At 44.3% G+C, this 24,147-nt stretch overlaps 1 protein-coding gene across 3 annotated transcripts in view; it reads right to left on the bottom strand.

The window, feature by feature from the left end:
• The window catches only part of BTBD11 (BTB domain containing 11), a 180,655-nt gene that overhangs the window by 24,146 nt on the left and 132,362 nt on the right, over positions 1–24,147 (bottom strand). For 2 of the 3 annotated variants that reach the window (XM_040596199.1, XM_040596201.1), the window contains exons 5-11: positions 12,444–12,609; positions 8,945–9,034; positions 5,676–5,777; positions 4,468–4,561; positions 4,223–4,358; positions 2,357–2,577; positions 772–950 (exon numbers count right to left, since the gene is read on the bottom strand). In XM_040596199.1, the coding sequence (XP_040452133.1) occupies positions 772–950; positions 2,357–2,577; positions 4,223–4,358; positions 4,468–4,561; positions 5,676–5,777; positions 8,945–9,034; positions 12,444–12,609 (988 nt within the window). The remainder of the gene's footprint in view (positions 1–771; positions 951–2,356; positions 2,578–4,222; positions 4,359–4,467; positions 4,562–5,675; positions 5,778–8,944; positions 9,035–12,443; positions 12,610–24,147) is intronic. The other variant, XM_040596200.1, reaches the window with a different exon arrangement.

Genomic DNA, 24,147 nt, shown 5'->3' with positions numbered 1-24,147 from the left:
GGGCATTCCTTGGGAGCAACTGACTATTGGGGGACCGGTAGAGAAGAGACTGTTAGTTAGGAAAAGTTTTAAAAGGAAGTATCTATCCTTCACTAGGTAAGACATTTTCCTCTCCTTGTCTGCCGCATGATCATCCCCTTTGCTATTATAATTGCATACCCAATGGTACCTCCCTCAAAAGGTTTTGTTCGACTGATTTGTCTGGCTAAGAAAATGTCAGCTGAAAGAATAAATTTGGGAAGGGTGCAAGCACAAACACACAGAAGATTTTACAAAATTACCCCGTTCTGTGCTTCTAGAAACCAGTCTCCCCACAAGTTTCACAGTCCAAATCCCACATGAAGGGAAGAGAAAGTCATGTGACAGGTTCAAGAAATCCAAAGCAAACTTGAATATTAGCTTTGTTGTACTGTCCTGTGACACAAGTTGGGTAAAGTTACTCTTTGGGGCTGGTTTGCTTATGAACTCCTCTTGCCATACTGCAGTGACCCTTTTGACTTTAATTTCAGCACTGTGCAGAAGCTTCTGCTGTCTCTCCAGCTTATTGTCAGCATCAGTATTAAGCTGTTCTAGCAGGAGATGTGATTAACTTGCGTGTTCTTAACCCATGCTTCCACAGTGCAAAAACCTGAGATACATAATACAAATAATAATAAATCCTATACAGTCTGAAAAAGCTTTGGAACAGCTGTGCAAAAACAGTATCACAAGCTTTGTGTCTTAGGGGATGGGAATGAGGCTGATTTTTTAAAAACGCACTATTTATCCTACCTTGCTGGCTTTCAGTATCTCAAACATCAGAGGCAACCCTTGTGTGATGAGTTCCTCTGTGTATTCTTCTTCCTGAATGGACTTGAATTCCTTTAGCAAGCACTGGATGAGGGGTCGTCTGTGCTGCTGGAAGGATGTGCGCAAGGACTCCAGCCACGTATGCAGCGTCCAGGGAACACCTATAGATAGAGGACAGAGCTCACTCCCAGCTTCAGAGAAGGATGTGCCCTTCTGCTTTTTTACCTTTATTTATGTTAAGATTTTAAGCAAAAGCTGCCAAATAATCCTAGAAATCAAATTCTTATTTATCCCTGATTGAGAAGGCCATCGGTTATCAGGAATCCCAGAGTTAATGCACAGAGGCTTTCCTCCAGATATTAAGAGAAGACTGTGGTCTCTCTGCTCATCTAGCTTTCAGCTCCTCTGCTGAGACTGCCAACTTGTGGTAATTACTGTGGTGCTCTGTCATGCAAAAACCTTTTGGAACCTAGATTTACACTAGCTCATTTGTTTGAATGCAGCCCCGGAGAGCCACTGAATGGTAAAAAACCTGATTTTGGTCACTACGCACCTGGATTCAAACTGGTGGTCTTCAGAGTAAAACTTTCTTTAAATGCTACCTGATGTCCTCTCCTGATCATTACTATTTTCCCTAAACAGCACTGGGAGAGTTAAGCAGATCAGCCTTTTCAAGCAGTTTGTCGTGGCAGAACCACTCTCCAGGAACTTAAAGGGAACCGCTCCCATGCACTGAGTGAGAAAGCACATGGAGCTAAAATACCTCTGCAGGCATTAGGCTGGATGTGACCTAGTTTCTGCTCTTGCAGAACAGAGCAGGAGAAAGCAAAAGCCTGGTGTTTGGCTACAAAAGGTTTTTCCTTCCATTTCAGCAAACGTCCAGTGCCTGGAGAGGAGCCCCGTTACTCTCGTCCTGTTCATTGCCAGGTCTTTGCCTGCTCAGCCCACCCAGCGAGCCATCGCTCAGACCACCGCACACCCTGACCCATGCCATGTTCCCAGGGCTGGAGCATCACACCGGCCAGAGACGTGTCAGGCACGCAGATCAATGGGGATGGTAAATACACAGTCCAGACCGATGCTCCTCTGCGCTACCCAACCACCCTCCCCACAGGCACAAGCAACTGCCCAGCAGGCTGGTTTGATGTTCCAGCCCCGCACTGGTAGAGTTGGCATACCAAGAAACCAGCTCCCTGCTCCTGCCCTCAGAGGCTCACAAGCCTCAGAAAATAAAAGATGTTTTAGTGGTGGACTGCTTTACAGCAGAGTGTGAAAGAGAAGCTGTTGGTGAACACTGCCCCAGAGTTTTACTTAATGCCCTGCCACACAGCAGTGAAGATGGCTGCTGGTGGAAACCACTCCATCCTGCAGAAAAGTGCCAGTGGCCCCTGAACAGGAGCTGTGGAGCCGAAATGGGCTGGGAACATGCCAAACACCCCATCGCCTTCTGCTTCCACAAGGGCTGAGGAAGGTGCAGCTGTGGTCAGTTTAAGCAACAGCCCGTCAAGAGAGATGCGTTTCCTACAGCCGTCTCTCCCCGAGGGAGAGGAGCGGGCCCAGGACTCACCTATGCTCCGTATGTCAATGGTCACATCCACGTAGCCGTGCTCGGCGCTGTGGTACATGGCCTCCTTCAGGGCTTTCAGCTTGGCCTTGCTGTTGCGGCTGGCACAGAGCGGAGCTGCCCCCGAGTCAGGCAGGTCTGTCCCCTCGGCCAGGATCTCCTCCAGTGACAAAATATCGCTCTTCTCCTTCTCCGGCTGAGCAAGCAGCTTACGAAAGACATTCCTGTCAATCACAGCACAACAGAGAGAGGGAAGAGGGAGAGAGAGGGCAGGAGAGCAGAGTCAGTGGCTAGGCTTTCGTTGTGCCCAGCGTACTTGCTGTGACATGGCAAGTTAGGACAACCCAACCAGGAGATTACTCCAGTTAGTGGCAGAACCAGCTGACAGCAGACCTGAGGCAAGCACAGCATCTGCTAGCCCACCTGCACTGCCTGGGCCACATCCGTGAGACACTGCTGTCACAACAGGAACCATACAGATGTCATGTGAGTGGTGGCATCTCATGGGAACAGAGACGCATGAGCTAAAGGTGACTCAGGACTTCTTCCCACAACCTGGGAAGGCTGAGGTGCCTGTGGGACAAGCTCTCAGGACTTCCACCATGGAGGCCACTTGAGAAGGGAGCTGCCTGGAGCTACCGAAAGCACCACCACTTGATTACACTCAAAGCGGTCTGGGGAAGCTGGAGCAGCTAGACATTCAACAAGGCCAGTCAGGGTAGGTTCGAGCACATCTGGGACCACTTTGCAAAGCCACAGATCCAGTTGGCTATCAAATAATAAAGCCCAAACACAGACTTGGTGCCCTCAGGTTTGTACCAGCGTAACCTCCTCTATTTCAAGAGTTGCTCCTGGTTTCACAGCTGTGAGAAAAGAAACCAGGCTGGCCCCCATCCCACCTCCCTCCTACTCCAGCATCCTCCCTGCACCTGCTCAGACCCTGGTGTGGAGTGGCAGCAGGGCACGGCATGTCCCAAACAAATTTCAGGCAGAGAGGGAAGGAGGAGGTTGTGTTTGTGAGCAGTGTACAGGCAGAAGCACAAGAGCCAGGGCCTGCAACATGCACAGCCAGCAGCCAGTCTGAGGACAGCCCCAGGTCCTCCTTGGGCACGTGGCTCCCGCTCGTGCTGGCTGAACGTGAGACCCCGATAACCAGATTGCCTTCTCTGTCCCAGGGATCCCTCCCGGGCTGCAGAGGGGCAGTGTTGTGCGAACCTGCCCTGACATGCCGTTAGCATGTTGTTAGACTAGCAGCTCGTCTCTAAGCAAACAGACGGTAGGTACTGTCTCTAACCTGTATCTATGTTCCTCTGGATGGCTACAATCAGAAAAGTAGGAACGTGAAGATCATAATACTAATCCATTACACTGCAGTCAACTCCTGAGCGTTGCAAGATCATGCATGCCAGGTGCTCATTTCATTACTTTTTTTTTAAAAAAATTTGCAGCATACATACAACGTGAAGACACACAGGACTTTGCAGTAAACACAGATGGAGAAACTCTATTCAACAAAAATTAAGGCTGCAGCAGTACAGACACCATTCGCTCAAACCTGAGAAATACATCAAGAAATTCAGAAGGAATGTCTTTGGCATTCCTTTCTGCTGTCACATCAGCTGCCATTTAACAACCATTACATTGCAACACACCACAAGGAGTCCCTTTCCTTTTTTTTAAATCAGGTATCAAAAAGCAGCTTGTACCACCAACTGGTTAAATTCACATGCTAGCAAAAAGCCTTACATCTCTGCTCAGTTGGTGGCATGTTCATTTATTCATGCAGAACTTCCACCCATCTGCTCAAACCGGATGCCGAGGCAAAAAATAAGCACTTGAAGGATGCCACTAGACTTGTTCCCACTCTACCTGTGTCCATGTGCAGCAGCCTGACTGAAAGAGTTCATGTCACCTTGTGGAGTCATGGAAATGCCGTTCCTGTACATTGTTCCTATCATGGGGTCAGCTCCTCGCTCCAACAGTAAACTGACCAGTTCAAAATTTCCTGCAAGTCAAGAGACGCATTTTTACTTCTTTCAAAATCTAGTATTTGCCCTCCTAAAACACAGACAACAACTGAAGAATATATTACAGTGGGAGAAGAAAGTCCTTACCAGCAGCTGCTGCCAACTGTAAAGGAGTTTCAGAGTAATTTTCCTCTCCATGCTCCAAGGAACCTTCTACCTTTGCTCCAGCATCCAGCAGCAGCTAGAAAGAAAATTCACTATTTAGAGCAACTGGGGATATCACAGTCTTCAGAGTTCATGAACAGTGACGAATGAGAATCTAATGCTTCTTGTCATCTGCAAACCAGATATGATGGAGACAAGTGACATGCAAATTCTGCCCATTGTTTCACAGAGGCAAACTGATTCCTTTTTTCGCTCATTTTACGCTGCCAGACACCAGGAACACTAGTGTCCAGCTTTAGAGCCAAAAAAGTGTAACCCAGTGTTTCTGAATGGGAAATGGGGTAAGGTCAGTGTTAAGGAAGTAATGCACTGAAGATGGAAGTACTGAAAATTAGCCCAACAAGCATCCTTCCTTCATGGTCTTCTAGAAGCCCAGCACCATCCTAAAATGGATTAGATTTCAATTGCCTCCATCATAAAGACATGACCAAAAGAAAGGCAATTCTTAAGAACCAATTGTGGCAATGAGTCCAAAAGCTGTGATCTCCATCAGGGACACTTCCACGTGAATAACAACAATGCTGACAACAACACTGGCCAAGAAGAGCAGGATGGAGCCTGTGCTCCAGCCCCCTCTTGGCCATTTCTGTCTTGAGACCTTCACAGTTTTGGCGCTTCATTAAGTGTGCCATAGACACAGCTGTTTTGAAGAATAAACCTTCTCAGTGTCTGAGATGCCAAAGCACAGAACCAGCATACCCTACGTGACACCTCAATGGGGGAAGGAGAGCGAGTGCTTCTCCCCCTCTGGAGCAGCACAAGGGCTGTTTGTCCACCTCTTCTCCACCAAGGCAGCAGTTTTCTGTTTGCTAGAGTATTATAGTGTAAGAAAGTGTAATGAATGAATAAACAAACATATAAAACAAGTGGTCAGGAAGGAGCACAAGGAGTTGTCAGACTTTCTTTGGTGCAATTTTGCTTTAAGATTGTCCTATTTAAACCTCATATTGGTTAAAGGTTTGAACACCACATTCACTATATAATAGGTCTTTTATATATCAGTACACTCTAGAAGAAGCAGAAATAACCAATATGAGTATGACAAGAGGATACTGGTTTGAGATGGATGTAATTAGAACTGAAGAGGAGAAACAAAAGAATGAGATGCAGGTAGGGAAATACAATAATACCTGAACTACAGGAATATGTCCATGCAACACAGCAAATGTCAGAGCTGTCCAATGGCGGGTCTCAGGGTGGACGGATGGGTATTTATGAGCAGTACTGACAACCTACAAACAAATTAAAGTTATTTTTTTTAAAGAGCTATACGTAATAAAATTCAACCTGCCTGAAAGCCAGGCATGTGAGGGATAAGTGAAATAGAAAACCTGGGAAGGGTGCTTTACAAAATGATTGGCTTCATTTTTTTTTCCTGTAAAAATTTTCTCAATAGTAAAACTGTTCATGCTGATTTGACAGCTTGAATAGAGTCCGTACCAAATTAAGTCTTTTTACCAACTACTGTAGCTCCATCTAAACCACTGGCCACCAGATACTTTTGCACAAGGTCAAAACATCCACAGCTGGTTACAGTAGCACACACTGGGGAAGCAGGGATGGATCAGGACACTTACAGCTAAGGATCACTCCCACTGACTTCACCAGACCCTGTACCAACAGCTCTGGGTCTTGGGATTGCTCCAGGCCCAAAGAAATCCTTTCCACATAAATTCCTATGACATTTGTCACTGCTGTCATGAAAGACACATCACAAGCCCTACCCTAGAGTGCACAGGTGTGCTTCCAGGCTCCTCCTCTCCCACTGGAGGAAAAATATAGCTGCGAAGTGAAGGGGCAGAGTAGCACTTCAGGAATGATTTAAAAAAACTCATTTTTACTGTCTTCTCCTGTCTGAGTTGAGCTAAAAGAGCAGGGTGGTGACAGTTAAGACAGATGCAAACTATATCCTTAAAACAAAATGGTATTTTTCACATTGCTCCTTCGATTTTCTATGCCTTAGCGCCTGGTTCCTCTAGTGCAGACATCGGGGAAGATGAATAACCACTCTGCTTCCCATTCCCTGTCTTGAAGAGGGGGGTATTAATATTGACGAGGTTCACAAAGATGGTAAAAATCTAATGAACATTTGCAATCCAAGACTGCACACTCAGATGGAGTGTGACACTAAAATTCAAAATCTTATTATTGACCTTCAGAGGAGGAAGTGTGAATCAGAGTGAACCATCTCATCAGCCAGCTATGCTTTCACTATCTTGTCTGAAGCACTTTTATTCATGTAGGGGAGCAGGGCCAGTTATTAAATGCTCAGTTGCATTAGCAGCTCGCATTTCCAAGCACCACATGCAGCGTTTTGCTAGAAGCACACGACCAGGACCTCAGTCCCAAGGACAGGGATGAGGGCAAACACTGAAGAACCCATGCAGATCCTGCAGCTTGCCAGAGTGGATCTGCACCAGCACCTGGCTGTCATCACCCAGGTTTGCCAAGGAGAGAGCTCAAAGTGTAACAGGAAAAGTTTGCTGGCCTCTCAGCAAAGGCACGGTACTTCTTCGGGTCTGTGTTTGCTTAGAAGGAAGAGGATTGAGCAGCTTGTGCCTTGAGGTTTAGGCTGGGGAGCAAGAGCAGCAGAGGTTGAGGATGGGCACGATCACAGTTTAGTGAACACATCCAGCTCCTCCTCAAGCATGGCCTCTCACCACTGTTTGGGGCAGCCCACGGAAAGCGGCATAGAAAAGGAAGTCATCCTAACTCCTTTGCTCCTTTGGTTTTTGGGTTAGAGTTCTTTCCAGATGACATGGTGTTGCAAAAGACCTGTGGTGGACTGGGCTTTTAAGGCCTCAGTTGAGATTTGCTGAGCAGCTACAGGTCCCTCTGACTCCAAAGCAAACTGCAGCTTCTCAGCACATCTGGAAATGAGTCCATTTTTGCTAAAGATGGGCAATCAAAAAGGGAGGCACCCAGTATTTGACGCTACTTTTGGAAACATATATATATATATAAAACTGATTTGCAAAGTGAAAGGGGGAAAATGATGCAGGCACCTGACAGAGTATTTATTTTTGTTCATGGTTGATTTGCCTTTTTTTTGCTGTAATTGCCCAATTTGCACAGTTCGTTGTGGTGTGCACAAATCATCTCATAATTGCACACCATAATTATTCACAGTTCTTGTCCCAAAGTGTTTTCATTTCATTTTAGAGCAAACACTCTACAGAAATGAATCAGGGAGGTTCACATTCCTCACTAGAGCTGTTCTCTCAGATGTCAGCAGTTTCAGGAAGACAAAACTGTTTAAATTTGCATTTGCTTCAAGTCTGGAATATTACTGGACCAACTGGGAGGACTGCTCCTAATGAAAACTTGTCCTAGGAACCAGCTAATGCCATCTCACCTCTGAGGCACAGGCAGGGTTAAAGGAGAGATCAGTCTCCATGCCCAGCCAGCCTTTGGTGTACCTACTGAGAGTGCTGACAAGGGTTCAAGTATTCAATTATTGCCAGCTCTTGAGGGTGGTGTGCTTGAATTTGGGGAACTGAAATCATCAGCTGACTTCACATAAGCCACCAAACAGCAATCACATAGTAGTGACTATCAGTCTCTTAAAAGTGACATCCATTTCTACTTTTAAATTAGATTTTTCAAAAGTGCAAAACGTCTGGCTGAAAGCAGTGACTACAATTTATCAGCTCGCTCAAGTCCAAACAGAACAGATGGAACACAGATAAGTGAAGCAGACAGCTTAATTTACTCATGACCTCAACAAATTGAAACTGGAATCATTAACAAATAATTCTTTCACGGATTTTCAAACGGCTTTTTTAAAATGTACATACCTGCATTGCACTGAGTTGGACCACAGTTTGTTTGGTGGACAGATTGTGTAAGTTTGTGATGTGCATTCATCAAAGAGACATTGATATTCTGGGAGCTTCAAGCTCCTTATTCAACAGTTTTTACACCAAGGTACTTTGTAAAACAAAACAGTGGAATCTACATTGCACTTGTGTGCTGGGGATGCTTAGCTGGAACATCCCTATGCATAGAAATGCTCAAGCTTTGGCACATTAACAGACAGATATTTCTTTTACCCCCTTCACTTTAACTCAGCTAAGATTCAGGGAGTCCTTCCAGTATCATTGGGGCTGTGCTCTGTGCTAGCACTAACGCCTGTATTCATTCGCAGTGTGCAAACACAACTAAATCGATATTACCTGTGGGGCAAGTCTGATGACTTGACCCCCTTCTGTGCAGTGAATCCCAATTTTAACCTAATGCAGTCTGATTTCACTATTCATTTCATGTGGTGCCATGGAGGATAAGAGAAATTTATCTTTTTTTTTAATTCTTGGATTTTTCCCTCTACTACAGTTGCAGGGGGTAGTTTAAGATGTAGACAAATAACAGAACAAAGATACAACCAACAGAAAGTCCTCACCTCAGCATTCAGATCTGCTCCAGCATCTAGCAGCATCTGCACCATAGCCTCATCACCCCTGACACAAGCATACATCAGTGGAGTCATGCCCTAGTCATTTTTTGGAGTTAAAAAACAAAGGAATTGACAAATTTAACACAGAACTCTCTTTAATTTTCTTAAACAATCATTTAAGTATATACCATCAAGACTAACAGTATGTATGTAATGAAAGCCATTACCTCTGTTACAGACATGCCCCTCAGACTAGCAAAAGCTGAACATTTTTGTAAAATCTCCATTTTTGTTGTCACTTGTGTTGACTGTGTTTTTTTCACGTTATCCTCAGCATCCTCAGCATGGTGAGTGAAACCAGGCTTGCCAGCCTCATCTCCACCTTCATATAGTAAACTGAGCATCTTTGTTTTTGGAGCCTGAGAAATGTTTTTATCAAAGCAACTGTATTTCTACCGGTATTTTAAAGAGAGTAATTCTATTCAGTTTTCTATGAACACAGTTTCATAAAAACTAACCTTTTAGTAACTGAAAGAGTCTTTAAAAGCATCTCAACTCCTCTTTAAGATAGGTCAGATTTGGGCACAGCTTTTTCAATGCAGATACCGTAAGGGGCTGGGAATGTCAAGGCTTTGTACAGCACTCCCTAGCAAACAAGGACTTAATTTTAAATGAAATGCCAGACAGTATTGCTGCAAGTTGCCGTCTCTAGGAAAACGTGGCCCTTTTTGGAGGAAAAGTAGATTAAGTGACCCTTCACTACAGAACCACCACAATGCCATTTGTATTAATCCAAAATACCTGCTGTGGCTGATCACCATTTCCCTTAAGATAAGTATTACCGTGGCTGTGGTAATGAGTCCAGATGAACCCCTGAAAAAGTTGTTAAATCTACCATAAATTATAACAGAAAAAGCTGCTTATTAAATACGGTAGGGGGTGTTGATAAACAGCCACCAGTTGTTTTACAGTAAATCTACTGTAGCACGCAGCTACCTCTCATGCAGGTTTATAGCCTATCTCAAGGTCCCCTGGTAAATTTGCTGTCAGACGATAGCCCACTTGCTCTTTAACCTGAGTGCTGCCGTGAAGTGAAGCGATTTTCAGAGAAACTGGAAGTGCCCAGCATGGCCAGTCACAGAGCCATGACACCTCTCTTTCCAGCAAGAGCCCAGCACCACTGTTTTGGCTGAACTGCCCCATTTTTCCTGTTTGCATGCAAGGCTAAAGGTAGTTGGTGCTTATATATGGACAGGCTGCTCTTGTAGAGAAAATATAAATTAAGGTTTGCCCCTGCAAGGTATTTAGATCTCTCCTGAAACACACTGACCATTTCACAGGAGCAGATCTGCAGTGTCTTACAGAGACACAGAATAAGGGTATAGGCATTTAGGGACTCATGCCAATATCAAGAAAAAACAAGTTCACCCCAGGCAAGGAGAGTTCTTGAGTGACTTGAAGTTACTTGCAAAGAGAATTTGAAACTACTTCAGCTACAGTCAGTGGCAAAACATTTCCTTTGGCAGTCCATACACACTACAGGAACAAACAGGACCACAAGAATTACAAAAAATTGTGTTTGGACCTTGAAACATGCAGAGAGGATGGCAACTTAAAATTAAAGACATGTTCTTTCAACTGTTTTTTTGATTTCTGTAAGTGGCATCATTTGATAATTAAAAAAAATAATAATTGATAAATATATAAAAAAATTAGCACAAGGGGTCTAATCAGATCTGAAGAAAAGAATTTGAAACCCTGTGCCAGTGCTCACCCCTGCAAGATGCAGCACGTGGGCAGCCATGGCAAATAACCCTGTAGCAATGCCTGGAGCAAAGGGTCTGCCTGGGGACGACATGGATATTTTGGCACTGCTGAAGCTGAAGAAGGACTTACCACCGACTAAAAGGGGCTCAGAATGTCATTCTGCAGTATCAGGGTTCTAAAGAGTTAATAAGGTTTCCAACCTCCTAGTTTCCCTTGCACTGCTGTCCCTGCTGCTTTTGCCTCTGCCAGTCCCCCCAGGCTTGCTCTGCAGCTCAGCCTTGTGCTGCACCATTGCTCAGCCCCCCTCTCTTTGCAAGCGAGAGGAATGGATTTTTAATGAGCCCGTCATTAGTGTTTGACACAGGAACATGGTAACAAGGTGCACAGTCAGCGCATCAAAGGGCATTTGGCTTTCGGCAAAACAAAAAAAGTACTCTCTTTCAGCCTTGTATTGCTTAGGGCTCTGTCCTACAAGATGTGGGACCCTACAACACGTGGGATCTCAGAAGATGTGGGATGTTTGATCCAGCAAAGCATTTAAGCACAAGCTTAACTTTCAAATAAGGATGTAAGCGTACATCCAGGGATAAGCATATGATTAGGTGCTTCGATGAATTAAGCCAGTGTTCCCAGGTTTCAGCCTGGAGGACAGAGGAAATATATTGTGAAAAGTTTCCAGGTTCAGACTAATTTAAAATAATAATAGATTAAAACATATAATGTATGAACCTTGGAATGAGCAGCCTGATACAATTTTTTTATTTCAGGAAGTGCTGCCCTTAAGTTTTTCTCCAACAAATCCACAATATTGACTCGGTCTGAAGGTACTGAACAGCAACGTAACTCACAATCCTGGAGCAGCTTTCATCTCAGAAGACTAAACACACTAGCAGTCCAGCTCCTGTCCCAAGTGACCACCTCAGGGGTGGCAGCTACCTGCCTCCTGCCAAAGGAGATGCCACAGCTCTGGGAACATGCAGTGACACTTCTACCAGGGGGACCAGAAAATTCAGTGGACTCTACTTTAAAAGGAAACTGTAGTATCCATGGCCATCATTTCCCACTGGGAAGGGGGAGCATCACAGTCCAACAGACTGCTGCTAGTAGGTAGCTGCAGAGGCAGGCTTATCCCCAGACACAACCACCAGTCTCATGAAGGTGTAACTCCAGGGAAATTAAGGCTTCTCAACTGGTGGATGTCGTCCACAATGACCAGCGGAGGGGTAACACTGCAGAGATACCTTCACCTCTGGAAGGTCAGTTCAAACTGGGCTGAACTCAATTAAAGAGTGCCAGCAATTAATTGTTTCCTGCCAGGGGTGTACGTGAAAAGTGTTGCAGATCCCAAGGCAGTGTTCAGCGTTAGAATGCTCACCACACGAAGCCATGCCCCGCACCACTGTTCACGGCACTGCAGCAGTTTTAAGTATTCAGATGAACGCTAAACTCTCTTGGGATCTTCTGGCTTTATTCAACTCAGTTCACTGTTAAGATTTCAGGGGATGCACATGCCCTCGTGCTGAGTTAGTTACCTCAGTACCAACGAATCAATACAGCTCGGAAAGACCAAACTTAACGTAGATGTTCACCTGGCAATGCTTTACCTCAGTGTTAAGTAATGCACATAAAGCATTAAGGTCCTGCCTATGTTTAGCTGAAAGCTGAGGCTCGTTTTCTGTGATAAGCAGACAAAACTCTCACATTTCACAGTTGTTTCTTTACGTTTCTATCTCGTTACCTGTTCACTCATGCTGTTAATCCCATCCGGCCCCAGCAAGGATATGGCTTGTTTAACCAGATCTGTCCGGCCACAGTTGAGCATCCGGAAGCCCAGGTCCTGCTTGAACTTCGCTTCAGTGGCAACTGCATCCAGTTTCCGAGATGCACAAAAACAGTCGTCAATTCTGTGGATGTGAGAAATACACTCCCTCAGAGGACAATCAGAGGACAGGCCTCGCTGTTCCTACAAAAATAATACTTTGCCCTGTCTTTGAAGGATGTAGGTCATGCACATATTCATTCTCCTTTGACCTGCGCGTTTGAGGGAAGTGCTGAATTGGAAATGTTAATGCGAGCTAATGGAGATTGCCCTTGGTCTATCCTTCATGGGACAAGTACATTTTATAAAAAATTGGGCAAAAAAAGCACAGCTTTCACTTGATTTTGTTTCCCTCTTTAAGCAATGCACAATACAGTCTCATTGCAAGTTTTCTCACTGCACAGTGAGGTTATCTGGTCCCCTCGATCTCTGAAAAGTTTCAGTGGCTTCAGTAAGCTCTGAAATTACATCAAATGGATGTATAATCATTGTCAATACAACAAAGAAAATAATGTCACTCCTAACACCTTTAAGGATCTTCCCAGCACAGCCCAGTACAGTAACAGGGAAGCCTTTTCTGCAATGTTGCAGAATCCCAGACTGGCTGAGGTTGGAAGGGACCTCCGGAGGTCATCTGGTCCTCCAACTCCCCTGCTCAAGCAGGGCCACCTGTAGATCAGTGCACCATATATATGATCAGGGAGAAGGCAGTCTTGCCAGGTAATCTTGGCAAAACACCACAAATCCTTGCTGGCTGCGTCTAACAGACGAGATGTCATTCTTTTAAGGTCTTACTCAAAAGATCTCCAAACTGTCAACTGCTCAAGATACCCATTTCAAACGGAAGAAGGGCTGGAGTTATTTAGCAAGATGTGAATCTAAAGCTCCAGAGAAAGCCAGGCAATTCAAGTCTGATGTTTATCCAACTTTGTTTCATCTTATTAAAAGACAGATTTGCTTTTCTTTCATGCTGAGGAGTGTCTGGGGCAGAGGGTGGAGTCCAAATCCACAGTGCTTTTGGTGTGAACTTGGATAAAGGACTGTTTGGAAAAACATCACTTTCATTCTCCAAGAATGCTAGGTCAGAAAATGAGGGGCTACTACGAATGAAAACCAAAATGAAGATCAAAAGTGAAAAAGTGAAACATACATCAAATACTTGTTTTCTATTTCGTATGTAAAAAAATGCAGGAAACCAAAAGAAAAATATAAACAGCACATCATTATCATTTAAATTTCTTCTTCAAAGTGCTTTATCAGAGCTTTAAAAATATATAACACTGCTTAATATTTAACAGCAATATGCAACAAATATGCTGTTTATATAAAAGCAGTGGTATGCAGCAATAGCTATTCTTTCAACAGAGGAAGGAAAGTGAGATGAAAAACACAAAGTATTTTGATCAAAGCTTCTGCAGGACTTAGTACTGAAACTGGCATCTGTGCTCAAAGCTTGCTCTCTGCTGTGCTGGGCCACGACCAGTCTGAAAGACAACAGATAGTCTGTTGATGTTCATACTATGTGCTCAGTTTGGGATTTGACTGCTGAAGAGTTGATGTCCTAAGAATGCAAACAAGGTATGCTTGGAGTATCATTACTCAGGGGAACAAGGATGACACTTCATCACAACAGCATGCTGCAAGATTAATAATACACAACACTCAGTTACAACAAATACACCATAACAGCAGTAACAGATTCTGCACCAGTAATATGCCAGAATATTAAAAACCACAGAGATGAAGAAAGCAATGCATAGCAAGAGTTTTCTGCAGTAGTTTCTGAGCAAGTTTAAGGAAAAAGCAAAACCAGCACAGATACTGAGGGCTGAGCTCAACGACACCAAGATCCACAGGAGCAATTGCAGCTTAACACATTCACACTGTATGGCACATTTCTGACACAAGAGCTACAGCAACATTTGGTACTTGTTACCCTCATAGCATGAGATTCTAGAGACATCTGTGCCCTCCTTTAATGTATGGCAAAGATAAAGCATGCTCAGAAGTTAGGTGGTGGGGGTTTTTGTTCATGGAGAGAGAGTCTGGACCTCCCAGCTGCAGCTGGCCATTTCCAGATGACTCTGGGCTGAAAAAGGTGGTTCCTCAGCAAAGTGCAGCTATGGAAGGATCTAGACATCCTCTGAGGACTGCAGAGTTGTCTGCCACTATGAATCACTGCCTGTATTAAGTCACTGCTTCATCATTTGTACTGAGGTATGTAACACCGATCTGAATAAAATGGGTCAAACTCGGTGCTGGCAGGAACAGGCAGAGCTCTGCTGACGTCAGCCCAGCTCTGCGCATGCAAAATGATAGTTGATGAACTCCTCTTTAAAAAAACAGCCAGATTCTGACCTGGGTTGCACACCCACACAAGGGAGGAAGGAGGAACAAGGACCTATCTCACCTATCCTGTATGGGCTGCAGAGATCTCTACTCTGGCACAGATTCAGAAATTACTTACTTCTCCATAAGTAACTCCACCATGATGGCTCTGGTCCCCTAAAAGCACATCAGTGCTGCTATAGCCAAGGAAGCTCATTAATTACAGCTGATATTGGCTATCAGCAAATCAGTACTTCTCAGTCAGCTAGGGGGATAAGGGTCTTGCTCCAAGGGCTCCAGGATGCCACAGCTGCACAAACACTGTAACAATAACAGGGATGCAGGGGAGCACCTGGGCTGCACGGCTGCTGGGACACCAGCAGTGATGAAATGCGATCTAAACCAAGTACCACAAAGCAAGAAACCACAACTTAGTACCACTAGCAGTGGTCCATTGCCCAAAAAGGACCCATCATGAGTGAGTTACAGCCCTGATTTATGGGACATAGCAAAGGAAACTATATGGCAAAATCTGACACAGATCATTGCCGGTGCCACCACTGTCATATGTTGACTAATAAAATGGATTGTGATCAAACTGGGGAGTTTAATAAAACACAAGCATGATGCAAGGGAAAGGAATGGATGATGCTTCAGAAGAGAAAACATAGCAATGTCTCAAAAAGTCAGAGAGATGAATGAGTAAAGGAAAAGGAGATTTAACACATACAGATAAAAAGCAGTGAAGAGACAGATCAAAAGTGATCAGGAACTACAAGTACAAAATAGGAGAGCACAGCCTCACTTTTAACATTGGAGAAAGCCAACTGAGAAGGCAGTACAGCAGAGACCAAGCAGTCATGTTTCAAAATGAAAACTGAAAAATAAAAAAAACCCCAACCCCCAAATCCATCAAAAATCAACCCTAAGCCACCACGTCACTGCATTTGCTCCACAAGTCCTCCTTCATACCATTAATTGCATAATGTTGATTCCAAAAGAGCAGAGGGCCTCTGCTCCGTATTACACTGTGTAATCACACATATTAAAGGATGCAAGACAGAAACAGGAGGATGGGAATAGGCACCCAGGCTTGACTCATTCAAGACTTCTTAACTTTGGACTGCAACAAATACACTGACAAGCTGTCAAGAGGTGGGAAAGGGATGGGAAGAAGCTTGAAAAATAAGGTTGACGAATGGTTAAGTCAGCTAAATATATAGGGTCACTTTTTAGAGTTGTGAAACTGTGCCTGCAAAGCAAGGGAAGCCAGTGTAAGCACAGACAGAGCTGGAAACCTCCCCAGCTGCACAGGTCACAGCCCTTTTACCAAAGTCTTTGTGATCTTTCCAAGCACACAGGAGGCTGTCACTGGCCCAACTGTGGGATGTCCCCTCCAAGGCCACCTTGGTTCGTTGGCAGATTCTGCCAGCTGCCAGTGTTCACACAGGTCGTCCTTTCCTGAACACCTCACTCTGCAGAAAAGGTACTTTTTCATCAAAGGGACAGGGCAGGCTGATGGTAGAAGCAGAAGACCATAGGGGACCAACGCTCTTCCCTCCCTCTTCTCCCTAGGGACAGTCTCGGGATGGCAGGACTTCACCACCCCAGATGCTGGCTGGGTCAGGTGAACTTTCAGGTCCCCCAGAGGCGACACACTGACAAAGGCAGGACTGACCAGCATCCTTTGAGGGTGATGTCCTCTCTCAAAAGACTGAGCCTATTTTAGATTTCCCTGTTCAGCAACCTGTGGAGCTGGATAGGCTCCTTGGCACAACCGCTGCTGTACACATGCTCCCACTTTCAGAGCTGAGAAATAACATGCCTGAATTAATAACATACACTGACCACAGTCCTTGTGCTCAACAGCAAATCTGCCCCTCTGATTGAGGCGTTCAATCACTCAGCCTGTAAGCTCCCTAACTGGTCCCTCCCTACCTTGAATCAAGCAAACAATTGCTTCTAGAAGTAAAAGGAAAAATAGAAATAGGTGAACTCTTCCTGCTTTTGTATCTGTAGCAAAGTTGTGACTGCATTTTTTAACTTACAATGTAATACAATTTTCTCCAAGTCTTCTTTTAATTCCTCACAGATATTGCTTCCACAGCAGTTATCTTCAAGATCATTACAGTGTTGCCACTGCACATAATTAAACTTACTTTGCCTTTACATGGGAATGCCATGGTAACATTAACTATTTGTGAATGGTCACTGTCAAATGCTGCACGGTGACCATGACAATCATACTCTGAAATACTCAACCCTCTGCAAGGAATCAAAGATAATCTTCTTCATTTATAATGGCTCCTAGCAGTACAGCACATTATTTTTACCTTTTCCCAAACCCACATTACAAAAATATAATGCAGCATGTCTACAGCAATGGTTTAAATGCAAGTGGTTTGTTGGGTTTTTTTTTTTTTTTCATTTTCACTCTGACTGGCAGACAGAGTCTGTGCAGATCTTTAACAAGTTACTCATGGATTGAATGCATTTGGGAAAATGGATCATTCAAAGGCAAGGTGTTTCCATCATAACATAGACACAGCAGCTCCGTTACTACATAGTTTTTTAATTATTTGTTCTTTGGGAGGGGATTATTGCTATAGTCAGTAGTGGACAATTAAAAAGGAAAAAAAACCCCAATGCTCTGTAAAGAAACTCTGTAAAATAGAAGCAGGAATGTCTTAATCGCGTTCTAAGCTATACATGCTGGCACAGCATGCTAGTAGTTGATTTAAAAGAAATGGAGTGCTGACTCCAATGAGCAGCAGCCCAAACGTTCCCCTCCACTGAAATGAACAGATCATCATCCTGATAACTCAGCACCAAAACCTTGTTTGTCCACCCAGGACTCGATCGCCAGCCCTTTCAATTAAAAGAATGATAATCTATTAATTAAGTCCATCTTTTTAGCTCTGTGGAGTTTATTCAGTCTGTCTCTGACCTAAATATGAACGAGGTCTTGAGTCAGAAATTATAGTTCAGCTGGTTGGAAGTCTGGAAGAAGTCATATTTTTGCCAGCAGTATACATACATTTGCAATGCTGAATTTCTTGGGGTCAGGGATCACAGTTTTGATCTGGGTATGCACAGCCCATAGCACAACAGGGTCCTGTTTCTTGCCTGGGGCTCCTCAGTGAGACTACAGACACAAACGGCAATAACAGGAGTGGCAGACAATTTGACTTAAATTTGTGAGCACTCTTTTTTTTTTTTTTTTTAACGCGGTGCTTTAAAAGGGACTATACTTCTGATATTAATAGGACTGCAATATAAATACTATATTGAGACAATTATTTGCATTTTCAGTTTTAGAGAGAAACATAAGCACAGACATGTTGATCAAAGTAATGAAGAACACTACTTTTTAATACAGACATTAAGTATCTCCATTTACTTTAATCAGGAGCCAAATTAAGACAAGAAAATAAAAATACTCCAGATATTTATTGGCCAACTTCTTATTCTTGTCAAAGGCCTGAGAATAAATTGGTTACAGATACTGGAAAATAAATGTAAAAAGTGGTGTGACTATCAAATCAAGACTCAAAATCTGTATTTCAAAACACTCTTTATATTACGTTCCCATGTACATAGGCCAGGAACCATGTTCAGACATTTTCTGACTTCAGATTTTGAACAAGGCCAACATATCATAGGAGAATTTGGGTCAGCTTCATCTTTCATATAAATAGATAGCACAAGTATTCACTTAGGAGTGGAAGACAGTATGTTATCTGTATCCTGATTATTATATTCAGGAATGTGTATAGAGACAGAGCATATGAAACAGTAATGAACTTGCTTGCAATGGGAAAAACCCAGGAAGCTGGATCCTAAAGCCCATAAAAATACAAGTGTGTTCTGCCCGAAAAGTGAAGGAGAACATGAGGACAAGGTCCTCCACTTCAATATTTTTTTTTCTGTTGTCTTCAAGCAGCCAGTTGGCAGGAGAAGTTGAGATTCACCTCAGGAAACCCGTGCTCTACCTTTTAAGTAATAAAATCTCCTTCATCCACTGGCACCATCTGCCCCAAGAGACTGCTGGATTTTGTCAAGTAGCTTGTTTGCTACTGCTCGCTGGTTTGCCATTTTTGTGTCTAATTATGGCAATAGCCATGGCTGATGTTAAAGGATTAGTGAAAATCTGTGGGAAGAACAAGGACGTTCAAGGAGCCAGGCAAACACCAACCACCTCCACTTAAAAGTGGCTGTATGTAATTAAATAGCAGAATTTCTTAGTGATTTTTTACTCTCTCCCTCTCCAGAAACTTGGCCCCTTACACAGCACATTTTAAGAGAGAGCAAAGAGCAGTGGAAATATTTTTCTGCCTTCAAATCTCTATTTATTAAAGTCTATTTATATTTTCATGCTCTAGTACAGGCACAGGATTTCCATAAATAAAACATTAAATGCAACTCTTCCTCTTTCACTTTCAAGTTAGAATTGCATGTGCGGTATGGTATTACGATGACATGGCAAATGGTACAGACTGCTCTGAAAGAACAAAATAACACATCTGCCCTTTATGTTGCTGTACTTTTCCCTTTCCACAGTCTTAAGAAAACTCTCTAGAATGACCCAAGGATGCTCGCATGTTAAATAAGCTACACTCTTGAGGTTGATAATCCTATTTTCCTAGACTGCCTTCTTTTAAAAGGATGGTCCTTGACAGAAAAGCAGATTTAGGTATTCTCAGGCCAAGCCTAACTGGAAATTAGGACTTTTTTTCAATTAAAGACAAGTTTTCAAAGGCAGGCATTGCATTTGCCCAGAGATCTTTCTGAATCAGAGCTGTAAATGCAACTGGGAGCCCTGGCTACGGCTGCAGTGGGGCAGTGGCTGCTGAAGCATATGGGGCTGGAGGGTTAATAAACCCGGTCCTACGCTGCAGCAAGGCTCAGATCCATCTACGCTTTCAGTTTGAACTTATGACTTGTTAACATTCACATATTCCTGTGTCCACGCTGCCCTTTAAATAGTGTATTTTTCCTTCTGCGGTGTTTACTGTATTTCTGGAGAAGAGTCACACGTTCCCTCAGCACCCACTTTGCTCAGCTGAATGAGTCCCTTTCTTCTAGGCTTCCTTCATAAGAATGTTTTGTCAAAACTCAAACCACCCCAGCCCATTTCTCTCTACTGGGTCCAATGTGAATATTTTCTTGACTCGGACACAGGATTTGTGATTCCACATCACTTCCTACCACTTTCATGTACAGAGGCACCAATATTTTCCTCCTACTACTGGAAATACTTCTCCCAATGCATCTTCAAAATGCATTTGGTTGTTTTTTTTTTTTTATGGCTGAGGAAAAATCCACTTTTGTGGTTTACAGTCATTCTGAGATGAAACACTGCTCTACAGTCTTTACCACCACCTTTCCAATACTCGGCTCCCAATATATCTATCTTATGCTGCATATATAGTGTATATGTTACATATACACTGCACTATGATTTTTTTCCAATTCATTTCCGCGTGTTTGCCTTCCATTTGTGGAAAATTGCATTTCATCCCGTTTCTTTTGTCCCAGCCCTCAAGGTCATCCACTTTTTCCTGGATGATTTCCCAAACTTCCTCTGTCAGGACAATGCCTCTCAGCACCATGGCATCAGCAAATTTTAACTTCATGAGCACACTGCTAAGATTTGTGCCAAAACCCTTTCTGAAAATTAAAAAATACCGGTTCTTATGAGTGAGAGCTGAAGATCTCTGCTTGTAACCCTATCGCAGCCAACGCAGCCCTTGCTACCTCTCTCGTGAAGCCAGCCCCTGCTCACTTTCCAATTCGCTTACTAACCCCCATCTTCTCCATCCTAACTAATAGCTCCCTGCATGGACTGCATCAAATTGTTCACTCAAGTCCAAATAGATGAAATCTACTGAATTTCCTTGGGGTAGAAAATCAGTTATCTTATCAAAAAGTTATTGGATTAGTCTGGCAAGATCTATCTTTAGAAAATCTGTGTCACATTTTATCCCATTTTTCCCTTGACAACATGTCTTTAATCAGTCTTTGCCTGAAAAAACATTCAAAGGCCTTGCACTAACAGCCTGGAATTTTCCTTGGATCATTTTTCATCCTTTTCAAACATTGGGCATTACTATTATTAATCCTTAGAGATATGGCACTACTCCAGGCTTTGTTAAAAATATTTCCCTCTGACCCTCTGATTTTGTGAGGCAGCTCTTTCTCATCGCTGGGATAGAGGTTATTGGCTCACCTCAATTTGAGTGCATTAAGCTCCACAGTTTGCTCTCCTTTTGATTATTGTTTTTCCATTTTCATAACCTTGTTGCTATTCTTTGGTTTTCCTTTTTCCCCCAGGGTTTTCTTCCCAAAAACAAAGGCAAAGTATTCACTTAAGTTCTTGGGTGATGGCCTCTGCTGGCTCTGATGCACACCTCTCACAGGTGCCTCTTCAAGGCCAGCACCTGCAGACACCAATTTCACGTCTGCATCCCAGGAAGAGATGAGCAAAGCGTGCATGCCCATGGTCACAGGCAGAGCTAAGACCCAGACCCACGGCCAGGCAAAGAAGAAAAGGGATATTTGCTGCATTCGCTATACACGAGCCCAGCACCGCCAGGGAACCCAGCCATAACTCCACAATGCTGCTGAGGTGTATGAGCAAGTGATTAAAGGGGACCAAGTTATGGCTCTCCATCTGTGCACAGGCACAAGCCCTGTCACACCAGCTCCTGCTCTCACCAGCGCTGCCCCGACCAGCAGCAATGCTACCACCTCCAACTAAACCTGACCGAAACGTAAGCAGGGGCTCTGACTGCACCAGCGGGGTTGGCATGCAAGCCCCACTGCCTAGCTCTGTCCTCCAGCGTCCCCCCAACAACCAGCGATTGCAAACAAGGGACTGTGACACTTCTCACGGGCACTCTGGTCGTACCAGAGCCTGAGGGGTCTCCACAGGTTGTACGTCAATGCAGGATGAAGCAAGAGGAAGACAGACCCCTGTGGGACTCCACCTGCGAGGAGCCTGACAGCAAAAATGCCATTTCCCATTGCTGCCCTTTGGGTACAGCTGCCAAAAAGGACTTCAGAACTCTACAGAATTGTCCCAGGCTCCTTGTGCCACAGTGTGGCATATGCCTCCATGTGTGGCTGTGGTGGACAGTAATGAATACCACAGGGAGCAACCTCAGTCTGCACCATACAAGAGAAAGGCACAAGCCTTTTCACCTATGGATAAGAAGAAACCACTCCTCAAGATGACTGAACTCTGCTTCTTCTTCAAATCCCAGCCAGGAACTTTGCAGGCTACTAGGCAAGGGCACAGGGGACACTGACAGCCTCACAGGCAAATGCTTCTGGGACATCTTGGTGCCATGGGAGACACATCTGGTGTTCCTCTTCATTCAGACACCAGGAAGGTCCCTTGACATAGGCTAGGTCAGCAACCCCGCTGGGCATTTCTTCCCCAGCCAAGTGGGGATCAGATGTCCAGCTGGGATGTTTGGGGTTCAGGAGCCAGAATCCCACCCTCAGACAGTGCAAGCTGGAATCTGCGGATTTGCCTCTTCCTGCATCACTGGAAGTACCATGACTGAAGATGCTGCCCAGCTGATTCCCTTCAGCAGAGCACGGAGCCCTTCTCAGGGGGAAGGGGGCTGCTTTCCGAGCCCAGAAACATCTGAGAAAAGTGGATTTCCCAGAGAAACCGGATAGGGGATGACTTGGAATCAGAGGTCTGAGGTAATGCTGAGGGCATAAAAAAAATGCTTCAAATAACACATGGGAATCACCCTTTGTAGAGGGGAATTGCACTCACATCTCCAAGACTGTGGATTTTTCTTCAATTTTTGCTGATTCTGGATATGAGAATGAACATGCGTGCACACAAACTAGACTATATCCCTCCTTAATGACTGACTGACCAGAATACAGACCTTTATCCAGTCAGGTGCAGAAGTGACCAAGTAACAACAGTCCCCCCACATGACAGCACCACCTCTCGGGTCAGTTTGTTCTGGCATCTTTACGTCCTCCAGGATTGCCATAATATACTGCAACCAGAAATGAAGCCACTGACCCTGATAAAAAGCACGGCAGTCTTTGTGCTGAGCCATACAGGATGCTTCTCCCTTGCTCTATCTCCCTGCCATCAGCCTCTAGTCCCCAGATATAGTCATCCATTAGCAATCCTCCCCGCCATGTCTAACACACTGGTTGTTTTTTGTTTTTGGTTTTTTTTTTTTAAAACAAACTTCCCACAGAATGGAGGAAGGAAAGACATGCAAAGAGCTTCTTGCGTTTAGGCGGGGCAAGGGGAAAGGTACTCCTTGCAGATGTGATGATGAGGAGCAGCCAAAACAATGCATCTGTTTGCAGCCAGCCAGACCCAGTGCAGACTGAGAAGTGATACATACTACCTTACTGCAGCAGAAAGGGAGGTCGACACAGTTTTTACCATCATGCTCCTTTTTGGCAACAAATTACCTTAATCCCTGACGCCTTCATCAGTAAAAGGTCTGGAGCAGAGTGCAGAGCACCCACCCTCACCAGATTCAGGCCAGCAGAGAGCTTCCTTGCACACAGTTCTCTACTGACTACATCCAGCTGCTTCAGGCGGCCCAACAGAGCCTGGGTACAGGCAAGGCTTTATTTAAGTCTGGTCTCCCAGTATGACAAAGAATATTGTGGACACAACTCGGGCTTCCACCTCCGCTAGCTGCTGGGCATCCTGAAGTCAACTCATCTGTGAAACCTACCTTCTTGCAAAAGGTGGAGACAACTGGTCTGTCTAAAGCTTCTGCCCCTGGGGGAAGGTGAACATTTATATCCCTGCTTATCTCCCAAGGCTGGGGAAAGGGAAGAAACTTTCTGGCATGTCTGCTTCTGTAAAACGAAAAGAGATCAGGAAGGAGACAGGCAGCTCCTGCCTGATTGCAGCTTCCCTCACTCCTCTACCCAGAGCAAGAGCGGCTCCCCTTTCAGGAGATGAAAATATTGTACGAAATTAAGGTGATGGATTTTTAAAAAAGGATCAGAGGAGGGGAGAAAGAGCGGAAGTATCGGAATGAAAGGCAGAAAGAATGCAGGGATGATTTACAAAGCCACATATTGGGAACCTCACTGCTGAAGTATGTGATTGTGCTGTGAAGTGTCACAAGAATCTGCTGGGAGACCTCCATGCTGTAGTTCAGATAAGAAATTGAACATTTGGTTTTTATCTGAACTGATCCTGAACTCCATAGCCTTTGAGATCCTGCCAATCTCTCCCTCTCCTTCTCCCCGTATGCATGGTTTTCAGCGTGCAAGCTGATTTTGTTTT

This window comes from Falco naumanni, chromosome 5 (assembly GCF_017639655.2).
Source record: "Falco naumanni isolate bFalNau1 chromosome 5, bFalNau1.pat, whole genome shotgun sequence".
Taxonomy (NCBI): domain Eukaryota; kingdom Metazoa; phylum Chordata; class Aves; order Falconiformes; family Falconidae; genus Falco; species Falco naumanni.
This window is presented reverse-complemented; position numbering and strand designations above follow the sequence as displayed.